At 38.5% G+C, this 17,809-nt stretch overlaps 2 protein-coding genes across 3 annotated transcripts in view; one reads left to right on the top strand and one right to left on the bottom strand.

Moving 5' to 3' along the window:
- The window catches only part of LOC109223906 (U2 small nuclear ribonucleoprotein A'), a 4,023-nt gene extending 2,306 nt beyond the window's left edge, over positions 1-1,717 (top strand). Inside the window, exons 6-8 of the mRNA XM_019388383.1 lie at positions 613-663; positions 796-972; positions 1,362-1,717. Coding sequence (XP_019243928.1) covers positions 613-663; positions 796-972; positions 1,362-1,367 — 234 coding nt within the window. The 3' untranslated portion in view covers positions 1,368-1,717. The remainder of the gene's footprint in view (positions 1-612; positions 664-795; positions 973-1,361) is intronic.
- Positions 1,910-8,511, bottom strand: LOC109223905 (chaperone protein ClpD, chloroplastic). Of its 2 annotated transcripts, none has more exons than XM_019388382.1 (12): positions 7,528-8,511; positions 6,274-6,431; positions 5,972-6,201; positions 5,729-5,837; positions 5,526-5,656; positions 5,327-5,428; positions 4,964-5,245; positions 4,752-4,855; positions 4,343-4,637; positions 2,895-3,128; positions 2,548-2,784; positions 1,910-2,420 (listed from the first exon to the last, which is right to left on the bottom strand). In XM_019388382.1, exons 1-12 carry the CDS (start codon positions 8,217-8,219, stop codon positions 2,094-2,096), a joined length of 2,901 nt encoding a protein of 966 aa, XP_019243927.1. In that variant the 5' UTR covers positions 8,220-8,511; the 3' UTR covers positions 1,910-2,093. The 2 variants fall into 2 exon arrangements, with proteins under 2 accessions (XP_019243927.1, XP_019243925.1); XM_019388380.1 differs by having other exon boundaries at positions 5,972-6,204.

Consider the following 17,809-nt stretch of genomic DNA (forward strand, 5'->3'; position numbering starts at 1 on the left):
CACACAATAAACAGTACTCCCTTTGTACAGCTCTGTGAATAACACTTTGCCCATATAAAGCTCACAAATCAACTAGTTTCAGCAACACAACCAATCCTAAAATGAAATGTTTTTTGAGAACAGTGGTTAACAAAGCGATCTTCACTATATTTGGTCATAATAGAGCAGAACATTAGAAAGAAAACTATATACTGAGTCATGGAGGAACAGTACCTTCTGTGGATAGGGCCTACTTGTTTGTTTGAATCTTGTAAGAGAAGTCATCAGACTCTTCCAGTGACTTGTAGGTCAGAGCTCAACTAGTTAGCTCTTTTATTTTATAGGAGCACGTCATGTCCACTGAATTTTTTGTGTCAACATCAATGGACCGTTACAAAAGAGAGGCTAGAAGGAGCTTACACTTATTGGTCTTGATGCTGTAAGCTTTTCTCATTATTGGTAAAATTTGGTCTAAGTATGGATTTTCATGACTATGGAACCGCACCCAGTAGATTGAACCCTGCCGAATAACTCTCCTCATGGATTTGTGAAAAAGAGACCACTCCAAAAGTGAATAGAACAGTCCTTTCCTTTTGGCTAGTTCAATTAATTTGTTTCTTTTTGCATGTGCAGGCTGCCATTGTGAATTCCCAAACTCTGGAGGAGGTTGCCAGACTTGAACAGGTGATACATAAAGTTTTGATTTACTAAATTAGTATATTTGTCAATTGTTTCCTTTATGAAGACCTTGCTCATATCCCCTTCCTTTCTCTAATATGTTTTGGGAAACTTATGGTGACGTGTAAAATTGTGCAGGCATTGAGGTCTGGCCAGCTTCCCACAGATCTAAATATTGGTGATTACGATATTGCTGCTAAAAAAGAGGACGCCAAAGAAGACAAGATGGTAACAGATGGCGACGATAAAGCTAACAAGACGGAGGAGGAAAATATACCTGAGCAGAAGACTGACGGTCCTACAGATATGGAGCAGGTGCAAATTATTCTATTATAAAACTTGATGACTTTGTCTTTCTTTTCTTTTATGTTATACTGCCTGTTGTTTAAGTTTTCTGGGTTATCATCTGGAACTGGTTGGTAGTTGGTACTTGCATTAGCTTACAAGAAGAATATCATTTTGGTCAACGTACGTGGTTACATAACTGTTGCATGCCTAAATTTTGGAACAGTGAGCCAAAGTTTTGAGAATCACCCCTTGTTAAATAAACCATCTAGCTTAACACGTAATTGCATTAGTAGACCTGTCTATTTGTTTATGCCCTTTGACTTTCACAATGTATTCCAGAAAACTGCATTGTACTGTTTAAGTCGCCTAATTTCCTCTGCCTTTTTTTTTTTTCTTTTTGCTTTTTACTCTTTCAGGAGTAGACACCCGGGGTTTACCATTTGTGAGGTGGAGCATTCCGATGCCAGTACTGTGCCTCCAGTCATGCACGGTTGATCTGCGGATGAGGAGCTCTTCTTTTTTTAGAGATAGGGATTAACTAATCCATGTAACAGAAGCCATTGTATTCTGCTGTGTACTAAGACCTTTTCTTGCATTTTGATCTTAAAAGACTGAGTAGCTGCCAAGTTTATATCTTAGCTTGAAAGCATCAGGTGAGAATCTGAATGAATGTCGAAAGACGTGTCAAAGTTGTATTACTGTCGGTTGGATCAGAGAGAATGTAGAAACAACAACAACAAAAAAAGTTTGGTTAGTCGTGTCTTTTCTTTTTTCTCTTCTTTCCCTCTGATAAACTAAATGAAAGTTCGTGATGATTAACCAAGCACATCTTCCATAGAAAGAATATCCGACAACCAAAGCCGTCTTAGTTGAAGTCTCATTATTCACTTGATTAACTAATTCTATCTTCATAAAAGATAAGGTGGACTATGGTTAGCTTCTTTCTCTTTTTAGGAGAGTAAAATTTGTAGGGTTAAATGCATGATCATCAATACATTATGACGATCATAAGAGTTTATACGTTGTTGAAAGAATTTTGTGGCATGTCTTTACATGTATGAATCAGCTATCTAAAACTATACAAAAATTTACTCATATACAGGGAGCTGCATCGCACTGTTATACCTTACAACACACATCCACCGGCTTCACCGGTTTGTGACAACTGGATTTCCGTTCGCATCAGACAAATGGATACTCTGGGTTGACTTGTTAGCGACAACAGGATTTCCAGACTCATCTAAATTAATTATAGCAACATCACCCGGCTTGAGATCCCCAGAAAGTAAAGATTCACTCAGGAGATCTTCAACCATTTGAGTAACAGCCCTCCTAAGAGGCCGTGCACCGTAGTTTCTGTCAAATCCTTGTTGGCATATAAGCTCCATTACTGCTTCTGACACCTCCAAGCTTATTTCCAGTGAAACAAGCCTAGCCCTTATCTCCTGCAGCATCAGGTCTAGTATCTGGAGCATCTGAAACGGAAAAAACAAAGCAGTTACTCACAGCAGCCAACTGCTTTCTAAAGAGATATGACAGAATAAAAGATCACCCCAATGTCCGTTGAGTTATCAGATCAAACTAGAGGTATATTATACGAACCTGGGGCTTCTCTAGAGGACGGAATACTACTACTTCGTCTAGCCTATTCATCAACTCGGGGCGGAAATATGTCTTGAGCTCTTCCATCACTATTGCTTTCATACCAGCATAGGAGGCTGCTGATTCATCATCAGCAAGCAAGAAGCCAATAGTATTCTGTCTACCCTTTACTATGGCTGTAGAACCCACATTAGAAGTCATCACTATCAGGGCATTCTTAAATGACACTCTTCTTCCCTGTTGAATCAAGTTTCATAATTAGCAACGCCAATCTTCCAAAATAAGTTTTACACCCCATCTTGTGGAACATTCTAGAACAATAAGCCAGATGTAAAAACGGATCTAACCTGAGAGTCTGTTAGGTGACCATCTTCAAACAACTGAAGGAGAATATTGAATATGTCAGGATGAGCCTTTTCAATCTCATCTAGCAGCACTACAGTGAAGGGCTTTCTTCTGATAGCTTCAGTAAGTGTTCCTCCTTCTCCATAGCCTACATAACCAGGAGGCGATCCAATTAACTTGCTCACAGTATGTCGCTCCATGTATTCACTCATATCCAATCTTAGCATGGCAGATTCCTGTGCAACACAAAAAGATACTTCACTGAGTACATAGAAATTCACAAAACCAAGTGGTCGTTAAACTGAAACAGAACCGAAGATAGCAAATATAACTCTAGCAATTTGATGATGAACTTCTAAGAAAAGTAGATGCATAATTCTTGATGATGAAATTCTTTTTGATAAAATCCTAGCCACAATTTTCATCTAGAAGGTTGAACAGAGGATGTCGTTCAGAAGAATTTGATTTGATTCAAACTCTACTGAAGTCACAAACCGTCTAGGACCAAGAGATCCGAATTCAGTGTGATGACAAGATTAAAAGCAGTGATAACTATATGACTATGATCCATTATCAATGCTCACTTAGTACTTTTCATTTATTTTGCCAAATTACGTGCCTCCACCATAGGTGATTAGAGACTCCTGTTCTTTCTTTTGGGGCGGGCTGAGAGGGGTGGAAGATGCAAGGATCTAGTAAATGTAACAGACTTATCAGATATATATACAATGCTTGACTTCATTTCCCATTGAAATGGATGATGGAATGATCTGATCCTGGCAACAGGGAAAGAGATTTCAAATAAGCCAGTAATAGAGCACTACCTAGTATGTCTAAACTTGAAGTGCTTATTAGTGGCCACCATTAATCAGAAGTCGTGTTCCAACAAGATTAATTGGTGGTATTTCCAACTCTACATTTGACCATGCCGCAATAGCCATAGAAACCTAGAATGGACACACAGCACAGCCTCCAGTACCCTTTCCTTCTCTCTTTTCGCTTTTATTATGTGTGTTCGACCACCTAAAACACAGTCACCACATCTTACTATCATAGTATAATACTTTCTTTACACGTATCACCACTACCAACAACATAGAAAATTCCCAAGAACATCAGAACCAAAGGAAGTCCTGAGAACACCAGTACTATCACCAATACCTATCCATTGTCACTGAAGTGACTGGATTGCATAACTTCAGTGGCAAAACATGGTGACTGTCTGGTGAAACAATTAAGGCATCTAGAATGAAAAGATGAAGCACATTTCTTATCTTACATAATTCTTCTCAAATTTAGACAACCTAACAAGAGCAAGATTTTGTTTGTGCAAATTATGCTGCCAGAACTCGGTCAACACGCAGAGTTCCACAATTTCTACTCAATTGTTTAAACTGGAGACGCGTCTTTGGATGAATAATGCAAAACAGCTCATTTTATTAATACTTACAGAACCAAAATAAGACGCTGCCAAAGCTTTAGCTAGTTCAGATTTTCCAACTCCAGTAGGACCACAGAAGAGCATTGCCGAAATTGGTCTATTTGGGTCCTTAAGACCAGTTCTGGATCTCTTAACAGCCCGACAAATGGCTGCAACAGCCTCATCCTGACCAACGACCCTTTTTTTAAGCTGCTCATCAAGACCAACCAGAAGCATTCTTTCATCAACAGTAAGCTGCTTAAGGGGAATGCCTGTCCAGAGTGAAGCAACTGCTGCTATTTCCTCAGGTCCAACTACCGGAGGTCTAGAGTAAAAATCAGAGAGTTTAAGTTAATTTACTTCTGAGTTAAATTTATGACTTCAGACAATCTTTATTCTACTATAATGCCCTTGTAGGAACATGGAGGCAGATACGCACTCGTCTTCATCAGATGTAGAAGGTGATGCTGGCTGTAAATGAAGTTCACTGCCATCATTCAAACGAGATGCATCATCATTTTCTGTCAGCTTGCTTGCCAAGATCTGTTTATGGAGGGGGCACAGGTTATTGTATTTAGACCACATAAGGAAGTTCAAATTTTTCAAGACGTGCAAAATCTAGAGAGTTTGTATAACATTGAGTACTGTTACCACTTCATGCATGGCTTGAACAGCTCTAATCTCCTGCCAATAATCACTTGGTGATTGTGAGAGTACAGATATCTGCTGTTCCTTTCTTCTTTTGTGAGCTTGCATACGAGATTTACTACCAGCCTCATCAATAAGATCAATAGCTTTGTCAGGAAGATACCTATCCGGTATATATCTTGCTGACAGTTGCACAGCAGCATTTATGGCTTCCAAACTGTATATACACTTATGATGTGACTCATATTTCTCACGCAATCCCAACAGTATCTGGACAGCATCCGCCTATATAATTTAGGAAACAAGAATATCTGTTAGGGCCTTAGACACCCACTTGAGCATACACATGCATAGAGTATTATTCACCTGACTTGGTTCATTAATCAAGACGGGCTGGAACCTTCGGGCAAAGGCCTTGTCCTTCTCAATATGCAATCTGAACTCATCCATGGTGGTAGATGCAATACACTGTTACAAGAACAAAATTTAAGCGCAGAGTCCATAAAAGCCGACATTATGAATGCAACTACATAGAGTAATGCATGGAACCAGAATAGGAAATTACCTGCAGTTCACCCCGCCCAAGTGCTGGCTTTAGCAAATTAGCAATGTCAAGACCAGAACCCTTATTTCCCCTTCCAACTGTACCAGCACCAACAAGGATGTGGACCTCATCTATGAATAGAATGATATTGCCTGCAAATTATGTCACAAGCTAAGCCAATGATCTAAGAATTTGACCAAATTTTACTTCCATTCTATGCTCACCTGACTTTTTGACCTCCTTAATTAATGTAGTCACACGCCCCTCTAGTTCGCCCCTCTCCTTTGCACCTGAAATGAGTAGGCCGATGTCTAAAGACATTACCCGCTTTTTCTGTGTATGTAGCAAATAACCACTAGTTAAGTAGGTGCAGCAGCTAGTGGAACAAGAATATAGGAGATGCATATTAAATTACAAAATAGTTCAAAGAATCCCCGGGAAAAAAATGGATTCATTGAAAAGCCCACCATTAAAAATGCAGGAATATTTCCCTCAGCAATGTTTATCGCCAGCCCTTCGGCTATCGCTGTTTTCCCAACCCCAGCTTGACCAAGCAGAATAGGATTGTTTTTGGTTCGACGGCAGAGAATCTCGATAATTCTCTGAACTTCAGTCTCTCTGCCAATTACTGGGTCTATAAGGCCCTCACTCGCACGGGCAGTAAGATCTACACAGAATTGCTCCAGAGCATTTTTCTCTGCTGGAAATGAAATGCATTTGAGACAGCGTGCCAAACCAAACACTAACAAGAGAGAGGAACTGGGCATACCTTTTGCTTTCTCAGCAGATCTGTCGATAGTTATTTTTCCAGGAAAGGATTTCTCACGCGACCTTTTGAATGAAATTGGCTCTCTACCATCTTTAGCAAGCTCTCCTTGAAGCCTGGAAACTGCCTCAGCTGCCAAACGATTTACATTTACTCCTAACCTGAAATTAGGTCAGTCGACCATGCAATTCTTAATTTCTTATATAAATGGCGTGTAATAGATGACAGAGAGATAACATATTGCAAGAGAGAAGGCATATTAAACTCAATCAGGAAGGTGAAGAAGGATACTATTCCCAAACCAGTAGGCATTGTAAGATAAATTATGCAGCAAAAAGGAAATTCGTGAGCATTTGTTTATTTATTAACAAGTACATCAGTATGCTTGGTTTAGAGCACAACATGTGCTCATGCATAGAGCTCCATCAGAAACAGAAATTGCTTATCAACAGGAGGTCAAAATATTAAGCTACGGTTGTCAGGCGTACAACTTGAAAAAGAATATGTACATACATGTACACAACACAAGAAGACACCAAAAAGAAAAAGAGGCAGATACTATTCATAAGTTAAGAACAGAATATTAGGTAACAACAACAAAAACAACAACAACAATCCAATGTATTCCCACAGAGGGTAAGATGTAAGTAGCCTTACCCCTATCCTGGAAGGGCTGAGGAACTGTTTCCGCTAGACCCTTGGCAAACCAAAATATCTCTTGGTATTTTGTATACGCTTGAGAGGGAAAACAACACTAAATGGAAATGTAAAATATGGCAAGCAAGGATAAACGAGTGAAGGATAACTTCTACCAATAAGTTCATTGCTTCCTAGCAACAGTGGGAGACAACATCTCATTCCTCCTCAATTGTAGAAGCTGTTTTGGACTCAAAATAAGCAACATTAGCTAATCTATTCATGATCCCAAGATTGTTTCAGCTTACCAAAAGCCTATTACTTTTGTTCTTAATATCCTCATCATCCACTACTAGAGGCAGATGTAGTGCTTGAGTTAAAGGTTCATCTAAACCCATTAACTTTGGCTCAAACTTGTATGTATGTTAAAATATGCACCAAATAAGTAGTACTAATAGATTTCAAACCAAGAATGGGCTTGGGAACGCATATTCAAATCGTGGATCTGTCTCTAACTACTTGCTTGCTCTACCAAAAAAACCAGCAGTTCCTATACTGAAAACAAAACACTTGCCAAAAAATGGAAAGAAAAAAAGAAGCTTTCTTGACTATCTGTAATACCTCTTGAGCACACGAGTGGCGTTACCATCATCAACAGTAAACAAACCAAAGGCCATATGCTCGGGTGCAATAAAATTATGCCCCATGGTCCTTGAATACTCAACCGCAGCCTCAAAAACGCGCTTCGTACTTGAAGAAAACGCTACATCAGTAGCCGACGTAGCAGAACCGGAGTCCTGAGAAGCCAAATTTGCTTTATCATCCTCCACGTCGTCATGCCATATACTCCGAACAGCTTCGCGGGCTTTATCAATAGTTATTCGAGAACCAAGGAATCCACCAGGGCTACGATCCTCCGCGATCAGACCCAGTAAAAGATGCTGTGTATACACCATATCTTTGCCCAAAGCCTTTGCTTCCTTCTGAGAAAACATCACAGCTTTGATCGATCTCTCAGTAAATCTCTCGAACACTCCAGAGACAATATACAAAGAGCGCTTGATTTTAGGAGGAATTAAGCTGCAGGGTCTCTGAGAAAGTGAAATCCCAAAAAGGGACGAAGTAGAACTGCTAGTACTACAAGCAGCGGTAGTGGCGGTAGTAATATGAGAGGAGGAAGAAGGGCAATATGGGAAAAGCGAAAACACGGTTTGACATCTCTTGTGAGGGTAAGCAGAAACATAGCGACGAAGCTGAGGATTGAAGCTGATTGTTGAGTTCACAGAAAGTGGAGAAGAACACGTTAATTCCATTCAAAAATTCTTCAGAAAAATATATATATATACAAACTAAAATCAACACACAGAAGAAAGAAAAAGAAGAAAAATAGGAGATGATGAAGAAGAAGATGAAGAAAGGAAAAGTCAAAAGGGGAGGGTGAAGTACTTTTTATTTTAAGGATTTAGAAAGAGTATATTTATATAAAGTTGTGAGATTGAAAGATTCTTTCTGGAATTGGAGAAGACTACACGTTAAAGGAACCTTTTGGTAAAAATTTGGGGGAGAAAATGTGTTAGATATGTTAAATTTCTGTTCAGAAAAGTCTGTACCCAGAAAAAAAGAAAAATAGTACAAGTTGTGCTTTCCTGTTTAGAGATTATCCTTTTTGTCTTAATTATACAACAACAAAATCGATATTGTTTTTCTAATAATTTACACTACACTATTCAAAATCTACAAAATTTAAAACTTCTTTCCAAAGTAAATTTTAGACTTTGATATAGTATTATTTTTGTCTATTAAGTTTACTTTTTAATTATATTTTTGATAACTGTGGCAATTGGACGAATTTGCGGAAATACAACCAGTGCACTTATAACTTGTTTGGCCAAGTTTTTTCAAAGTAAATTTTTTTATTTTTTAAAGTATCTTTTTCCAAAATCGAAGCAGTTTAGACAAGCAGAAAAAGTAGATTCTCCCTATAAATACTTTTTTGGAAAATACCTTTAAGAAAAATACACTTAAATATAATTTTTAAAAACGTGGTCAAACACTAATTGCTGCTCAGAAGTGATTTTTAAATTAATTAGCTAAACACAAACTGCTTCTTATCAAAGTATTTTTGTGAAAATACTTTTGAAAAAAAATACTTTTTAAAATAAGCTAATTTTAGAAGTATGACCAAAGAGGCTATTATACAAAGAAAAGAATTGCACCATAGTTTTTCATAATTTTCATTTCTGTTTCATCGATCATTAGATCACACTTTCACCACTAGATGATACATTTTACTTTTGAACTACTATTGTTTTATTTTATTTTTTTCTACTACAATTATTATAAAGCATGTTTGCAATATTCTAAATTTGATGCCTAATCAAACACGAGGAAGTAATAGTTAAATGTAATTATTCGTGAGGACCCGGCGGAAGGAGAGAGGGGGGAGGGTGGGTGATGTGAATAGTGATGGAAATAATAGAATGCAGAGGGAGCACGCAATTCCTTGGACGGAAGACAGGAGAAAAAGAAGCTTACGGAAAGGATGGGATTCATTATTGAGAGTGAGAGAGAGAGAGGTCCCTTGCCTATGAATGAACGAATTCCCATTTTCCAGAGTGGCTTTGGCTTGTCGACAAGACACGTCATTCGCCACACGCCGCCTCTTTTGTAATGATCTTTAAGATAGTACTCCGTATATTCTTCAATTTTTTTACCTACTTCTTACAAATTTACTTTTCCAATATTACTTGATTTTTCACCTTTACATTCTCTTGCAAAACCCACCAAGTGATTTGGCAAAACTCTTAATACTCTCGTTTTCATTCTTTTTTCTCTTTATCAACAATCAGCACTAAGTCATAATCTTTTTTGGGGGATTAGTAACATGCAAATTAGCCATTTTACATTATATGCATAAGCCGTGGCGAAATCAGAAATTTACTCAAGGGTGTTCAAAATTGAAAGAAATAAAAAAATTTCTTCGACAAAGAGTGGTTAATATATGATATATACCTCTAAAATCTAATATTTTACATAAATACACAATGTAATTTTCCGAAAAGAATTATCAGTTGACCACTCTTCAAAACATATAGCTTCGTCCCGTGCATAAGGAATAAACGCCTGCAAGATGCATAAGGTACTTTTTTCCGTTCGCCTTCAGATGTCATGAGGTACTTTTTGTACCGCTCTAAAGTTTTGGCTTTATATTTTAAGACCATAAACTTCTCCATCTATAAATTGCATATACCGCCTGTATAGATTAAAAACTCTTCATATTAAATACTCGTATAATAGAGCGATACGTGGAACCGAGAACAGATAAAAAATGAGACACATAAAAATCAAGACCAGGTGCAGCAGTCTCGGTTAGGACCAAAGCCACTGAAGGGAATATTGCTCATGAAGATAAATGAACTCTTGCCACCGGTAGCATTCAATGAAGAATATTTTGCAGTATTAAATACATAGTCCGTTATAGAGAATATGACATTCATAGCCTGCTGTTACACATTCTTCAATGACCCCATTATTGATTTAAGAGGGCTTGATCATACGACCTTGTTCTCTAGGTGCAGCTATAAATAGTGATTTCAACAGCTATTGTAAGGAGATGAATTTTCTCACAAACTTATGCTGCACATTATTCTAAGCTCAATAACACTTTATTCCTTGTTTATTGGTATCACTGTTGCCTTCGGAAGCCTTGTTTCCGGAACCAAGCTATCTGCTATCTTATCTCGATTTCAATGCTAAGTCTTATATTTTTATTTTATTTATTTATTATTTTCGGATTAAATCGGTTCGCTTGTCTATAAACCACGTATAAATTCAACTATATCATTTTACGGGTAAACAGTTTGGCGCCCATCGTAGGGCTTAGACAGTTGCGTAATTGGGTTGATCCTTGCATCTAGTACTAACCTGTTTAAATACTTTGTTTCTTAGCGAAAAATCATAAAAATGGCAGATAACGATGTCAACATCACGCACAACATTGAGGCACAAGGAAATCAGCCTCAACACAAAGATTCGATCAGTGATATCTGCAGCGAGGAGGGCGTAGCCACGCCGATCCATGGAGGACAGTATCCGCATAATGTTCGAGAGGAAACTCCTGATGATGCTGAAGACGAGAACGTTGTGGAAACAGTGAGAATCTTAAGGAAGCAACAAAGAGCTACTATGGGTCATCTCCTACGACAAGATCAGGTCATGACGGAGTTGAAGTAAGCGTTGTCGGGTGCTTCTAACAATGCAAATGGTAAAGGTCCAGTTCCTCCCGGTGCTCCCGCAAATCAAACAGCACAAAGGGTTGATAACAACACCCCAAGGGGTGAGGTCGGTTTCGACAGAGTCGGGGGAAACACCGGCAGATCCGGTAACAACAACGAGAATGATCCTTTTAAAACCAAACTCATGTGGTTTATGAGGGAAATAAACGCTCGAATGGATCAATTCTCAGGCGCACCGCCAGTGTTGAAATGACCGGACTCAAAGAAGTACACCCAATTGTCGTTCAAACCAAGCGCGGCACCGGAGTTGATCCCAAAGCGGTTCAAAATGCCGGACGTGCCAAAATATGATGGGACTTCGGATCCTCAGGAGCACTTCACCACCTATACAACGACGGTGAAAAAAAAATGACTTAGCTCCGCATGAGATTGAATCAGTCTTGTTGAAGAAGTTCCGGAAGACCCTCACAAAAGGGGCCCTGATAGGGTATTCACTTTTTCCCAAGCACTCAGTAGATTCCTTCGAGATGCCCGCGGATTCTTTTATCAAGGCCCATGCCGGGGCCAGGAAGGTACAAGCACGAAAGGCAGACTTGTTAAGAATTGCACAAGGAGAGTCTAAAATGCTGCAGGAGTTCGTAACCAGGTTTCAAAAGGAGAGGATGTTGCTACCGGCCGTGCCAGACGAATGGCAGCGGAGGTGTCGCTCCCCCTTTTTCTCGCGAAATCGGGTTTCGACATTTTGACAACTCCTTTTGGGAGAGTAGGGAAAATGAATTGGTTGTTAGAGTCGTCACCTAACGGATTAAGGTGCGTTAGGGCACCTAATAACTCAGATTATACTAATTTGCATCACCAGAGATCGGGTAAGGGCTCAAATTACCTTGACGGAAAGGTGTTAGGCACCCCTCGAGGTCCACAACGGTGGGTCCTGTCCGAACTTGAATTATGCGAATTAGTCTATGTAATCAAAGCTATGAAGTAAGGAATTACCAAAATATGAATAATCGATTGAAAGACAAGGAGGGGGGGGGGGATCCTAAATTTTTTAGCCTAAAGGATCAACCCGTGCAACATAAATAATACTTCATAACTCTCTCGGGATGGGGTGTTACTCATATTATTCACCGGGCACAAACTATCATCTCATGCTACCCAATTACTATCTTTAAGTTGTTTACCTGAAGCGTACTAGTCAATTCTAAGTCGTGTCCTATGAGTGCATTACCCGTACCATGTCTATGGTCCAGAAGGCTTTGGACCTACTATTTGGGAAGGTTCTAGACTGGGCCTAAGGTTCTCAAAACTGTAAAATACTAGGCGACAAGCAAAACAATTAGGACTCTTCAAATAAAGACAGATATGGGCTCACATTAACCTCCGCATGTAAATAACAAATGCACACAACTGATTTAACAAGCTTTATTAATCTTGGAGTCCTATGGGCAGGATATCTATGTGATGAACAGGCGAGCAGTAGTATGTAGATTCAGTTCTTAATGCGAGTGTTAGGGCATGCGTGTATTTGCCTAGTGATTTTAATTTAGTACAATATTCTGGGCGTTTCAGACGTTAATGAATGACAGTAAATCACAATCATAAGTCCGGAATTGTTGTTCAATCCTATAGGCATGTTGTCTAAGCGATTGACAGTGATAATCGAATTCCGAATTAGTTAATAGAATCATATAGGCATGGCTTCTACGTGTGTGATGATTATTACCCTATAGGCCTGGTTTCTAGGTTTGAATTGGTTTTAATCTTATAGATATGACTTCTATCATTGAACTGACTTTAATCCTGTAGACATGATTGCTAACACACGCTTATTGGACAGATTGATACACATAAATACAGGATTCTCAACAAATCATAATGTCAATCCTATAGGCAGGATCTCTATTATGTGGACATAACATAGGACTTATAAGCATGATATGAAACAACACCAATGAGATCTTATAGGCAGGATTTCTACCCAATTTAGCAAATGAAAATAAAAAACCCTCCCCGATTTTACTAAATACCCCAAAGTTGTTTGTTACAAAATTATTACAAACCAGATTAATGAATGGATTACATAATAATGAAATATGCTATAGAGAGCCTACAACAGGCCCAAATACACAGGAGCAACCCTGGCCTTCAAACTACAGCAGCTCCAAGGCTCACTTTCACGGGTACAGAATGATCACACATAGTATCCAGATCTCTAGAGTGTCAAAGTTCCCAAGGGCTTCAAGGACCCAGGGCAATGCTCATACTAGAGGACCAAATGCTCAGAAATAATCCAAAAGAGGTTAGGAACCAAACCCCAGTGTGTCAGAGTTCACAAGAGTCTCACATGGACTCCGAGCAGTGCTCACACAGAGGAAGTGAAAGATAGAACCTAAAGGACCTAAGAATAGGAATTCAATGCAGTATTACATATGGAGACAAATTTTAAGACAGGTTTGATTTTAGAAAAGCCATCATGACAGAGTTTAAAAGATAGAATATATAGGCAGAATTGCATTAAGAAGACAAATTGGCAAAGTTGTTCATTCTCAGTATCTAATGAGTTAAAGTCTGAAAGACCTAATTAGGTTAAGTGTACATGCTAACATTTTAGGACAGCTTTGTTCAATCACAGAAACCATTTAGGCAAACAGTCAGATAATCACATGAGTCCAGATGGATACAAAACACATTAGAAGGCAAGTTATCAGGGCGCATGAATGACAGAGAAAGGTTTAATAACAATACAAGTTTGTAAAGACTCAGGACTGATTAACTGATGAACATACCAATATTATCCTAAAGATGCTAAGTTCAGGACAATTTCAGAACTAGCAAAACAGCATACATGAAACAAGTTAAAAGACATTAGGCTAATCACCTAAGAGGATTCATATTATTCAAAGATAACTAATCTCAGAACTAACAACATCGATTATCGGATGAGCACAAAAGTGGTAGAATCATGCTCAGAATGGATTTTAAACATGCTGGATCATAAACACAATTCATGGATACATAGGAATGAAATGACAAAGGGTAGTCACTCATCAGTTAGGCAAGAAAAGCAAGAATAACACCACAATAGTCGAGAACCCAGGATTACTTGGCCTTAGCTTTCAGCCGGCCAAGACCAGAATCAAACGAGAGAGCAAAGAGAGTACAGAGCCAAAACCTAAGTTTTCAGTGAGAGTCTATCAATTTTTTAGTCTGTCCTAAAGGGGAAAAGGAGAGGGGTTTATATAGCCTTAGACTAGGCTACGCAATCATGGAAATAATTAATCAAATAATTTAAGGAAGACTCAGAATATTATTAAGGCAAGTCAGAAATAACAGTAATCAAATAGGTCTGGCAGCAACTAAGGTAAGTAGCCATAGACAGAATCAGTAAGAGAAGCGAAATAAGAAAACCCTAATTTTAAGGGTAAATACAGTCAGTCGGAATAATTAAAGGGAAATCAAAATGATACGCACATAGACAGATATAGGAGACATTGAAGAAAAGTGTTAATCAAAAATAAGAACCATTAACAGATGTGAGCCCTAATTTAGGACCAATAATTTAGGCAAAACAGTATCACGAAAATAGAAGGCAGATATACGGGAAGGTTGAGATACTCAACCAAAATAGGACCAAAACAGATATTAGCAATATCTGAGCCCTAATTTTAGGACAAATAAATTAGGCAAAACTTTTAACGGAAAAACATAAAGAAATAGACATACAAGAACATAAAGGAATTCTTAAACAAAAAAATGATAAAAATATAAACAGATCTGTAAAATATCTAAACCCTAGCATTTAGGGTAAATGAGAACAGAGAAAATCTTCAGAGATTCGTACATAGAGAGGGGGAAGACGAACACAGATGAGAAGAGGGGAGGATTCGAGCCAGATTTGGTCCGAAAATGGAGAGATTAGCTTGCCATGTTAGGCAAGCTTCTAAACAATACCATAATCGAGTAGCCAGTAGTGAGATATGACCGATAAGGCAAGAAAATCGTCAAGGGATTCCATATCCGATTGGAATCGAAGAAAGATAATGGATGACGGCGCCTAGTGTTTCAGAGGAGATGAGAGGAGTAGAGAGCATTTAGGGGTGGCGGGTGGTGAGAAACGGGTTAGTGTTAGGGATTTTGGGTAATTAAAAGGGTGGGGTTAAATGTGGGTCGTTGATCTTTGAGATCAACGGCCAGGAATTTAAAGAGGGGCTGGGGCGGGTCAATTAAACGGGTACCGGTTGGGTTATTGGGTTAGGGGTCAGTTGGTTTGGGTTGGGCATTGGGCTGGTGTATTTTAAGTAATTGGGCTGATTTGGGTAGCCTAGGTCCGAAAAATAGGAATTTAGGGCTATTAGTTAAATACCCATTTTTAATTAATAAAAATAATTCGTAAAAATGATAAATAAAATAGTAATAATATTATTTGTGCATAAAAATGGTTAATAACAATTATTACTATTTTAAAAATATAAAAGGTTATTTTTTGCATAAATAGAGTGATTATAAGTATATAAGCGCTATTATTGCAGAATATGCAATTTTAGTCTTTAAAATGCAAATGTATTTATGATAAATATGTTAAAATATTTAATATATAATCTGGGTGTAAATAATGAAATTAGATGATAAAAACATTATAAAAACTAATTTGTGATGCATTTAATAATTATTTACACAATAAAATAGGGGAATAAATTGATTAAAAAATCTTTAGAAATTATGGGAAATTTAGGAAAAATACTTGACGATGCCCATGCCCTATTTTGAAAGTATATATGCATATTTGAAATATGTGAGGGAAAAATTGGGTATCAACAGCTATCGGGTTCGAAATTTGGTTTTGGGACTTCGAATAGGTTTGTTATGCTAGCACTTGTCTGCAAAGTTTGGCGCCATTCTGAGTTGATTTGATAGGAATCAGACACGCGGTTGTCTTTTTAGGAGTTCTTGAGTTTCACGTAAATTACATGTATCTTCGGGGTCCGGTTCATGGTTTGGGATGTTATTTTGATGGTTTGATCGCGCGAGCAAGTTTGTGTTATGTTTCTAGACTTGTATTTATGCTTGGCGTGGAGCCTAGATGGTCGGACCCATTTCGCGGTGTTAGAAAGAATTTCGGGTTGTTGGTTTTGGTCAGGTGTAGCAACATATCTCACATTTGCGAGGTGGGAATCGCTTTTGCAAGGTCTGATGTTGTTGATTGTCTTTGTATTTGCGATAAGGGCTCCACATTTGCGATGTTGCTTTTGCCTAGCCCTAGCCGCATCTGCGATAATGGCTGGGTAGTGGTCTGTTCACATTTGCGATAATGGCTAGACGCGGTAGGAGGCAATTTTGAGGAGGGATTTTTATCTACAAACATTGGGTAAGTGATTCTAATCAATTTCGAACTATATTTCATGATTTTACCCAAGATTTAACATCAGATTTATGAGAATCAAAGAGGAAAATTGGGGATTTTTGTCAAAGTTTTGAAAAATAAAGATTTAAGTTTTGTGAGTCGAATTGGACTCGAATTTTGAAACAAAACACAAATATTGAGTCATAGGGTTATGAGTAGTCAAGACCTACCCTTGGCCCCGGGTTTTAACCGGGCGGGTCCGGTGTTGACTTTTATTGACTTTTTGGAAATTGTATAAACATCATAGCTTTACTTATTGTAATTTGTTTCTCTTGCATTATTTGATTTTATCAAGTCGGTTGTTATTATATTTGAGCCGAGTGGAGGTGAATTGTAAAGGAAAAGCTATTTTTGAGTATGATTTGGCCTAGTTGAGGTAAGTATCTTGCCTAACTTTGTGTGGGGGAATTACCCCCTAGGGATTGGTTTGATTGTGTTATCCGTATTATGCGGAAGACGTGTACACGGGCTATATGTGGTTTTTCACTTGTGTAGACTTATACACTTCATCCATGCACTTAAATGAACTTTTCATAATATGTTATATCCTTCATTGATGAGTTTACTCTCACATGATTTAATTGAAGTTGTTAGTCCATGTTTTATCTTTTATTGCCAAATTTACTCTTATATGCTTTAATCGAAATTGTTAACTCTTTCATTGTCACGTATCTCTTCCGCAAATGATTTATTCGTATTTGAAGTAGTTGCTACATGTTATATATGTGCATGGTGGCTTTGGTTTTTGGGATAGGAATGCTGGAGGAACTTCGTTGTTGGATTTCGCAAGGGCATTTGAGCTGGTGATTGCTAACTCTAGTTATCCAAAGAGGGAGGAGCATTTGGTTACATTTCAGAGCACGGTGGTGAAGACTCAGATTGACTATCTGCTCCTTAGGAGGAGCGACAGAGGGCTGTGTAAGGATTGCAAGGTTATCCTGAGTGAGACACTTGTGACGCAGCATAGGCTCTTGGTGATGGACGTCGGGATTATGATAAAGAGGAAGAATAGGACTGCATGAGGTCGACCGAGGATCAAGTGGGGAGCCTTGACTAAGGATAAAGCTCAGGAGTTTGAAGGGAGGCTATCGTCCATGGGAGCCTTGAGAAGTAGTGGGGACACGAGCGTTTTGTGGTCGACCACGATAGATTATTTACGGGAGGCAGCGAGAGACGTGTTGGGAGTCTCGAAGGGTTTCGCTAGCGGGTACAAGGGTGACTGGTGGTGGAATAAAGTGGTCCAAGGTAAAGTGGAAGCGAAGAAGGC

Source organism: Nicotiana attenuata, chromosome 3 (assembly GCF_001879085.1).
Source record: "Nicotiana attenuata strain UT chromosome 3, NIATTr2, whole genome shotgun sequence".
In the NCBI taxonomy this organism is placed as follows: Eukaryota; Viridiplantae; Streptophyta; class Magnoliopsida; order Solanales; family Solanaceae; genus Nicotiana; species Nicotiana attenuata.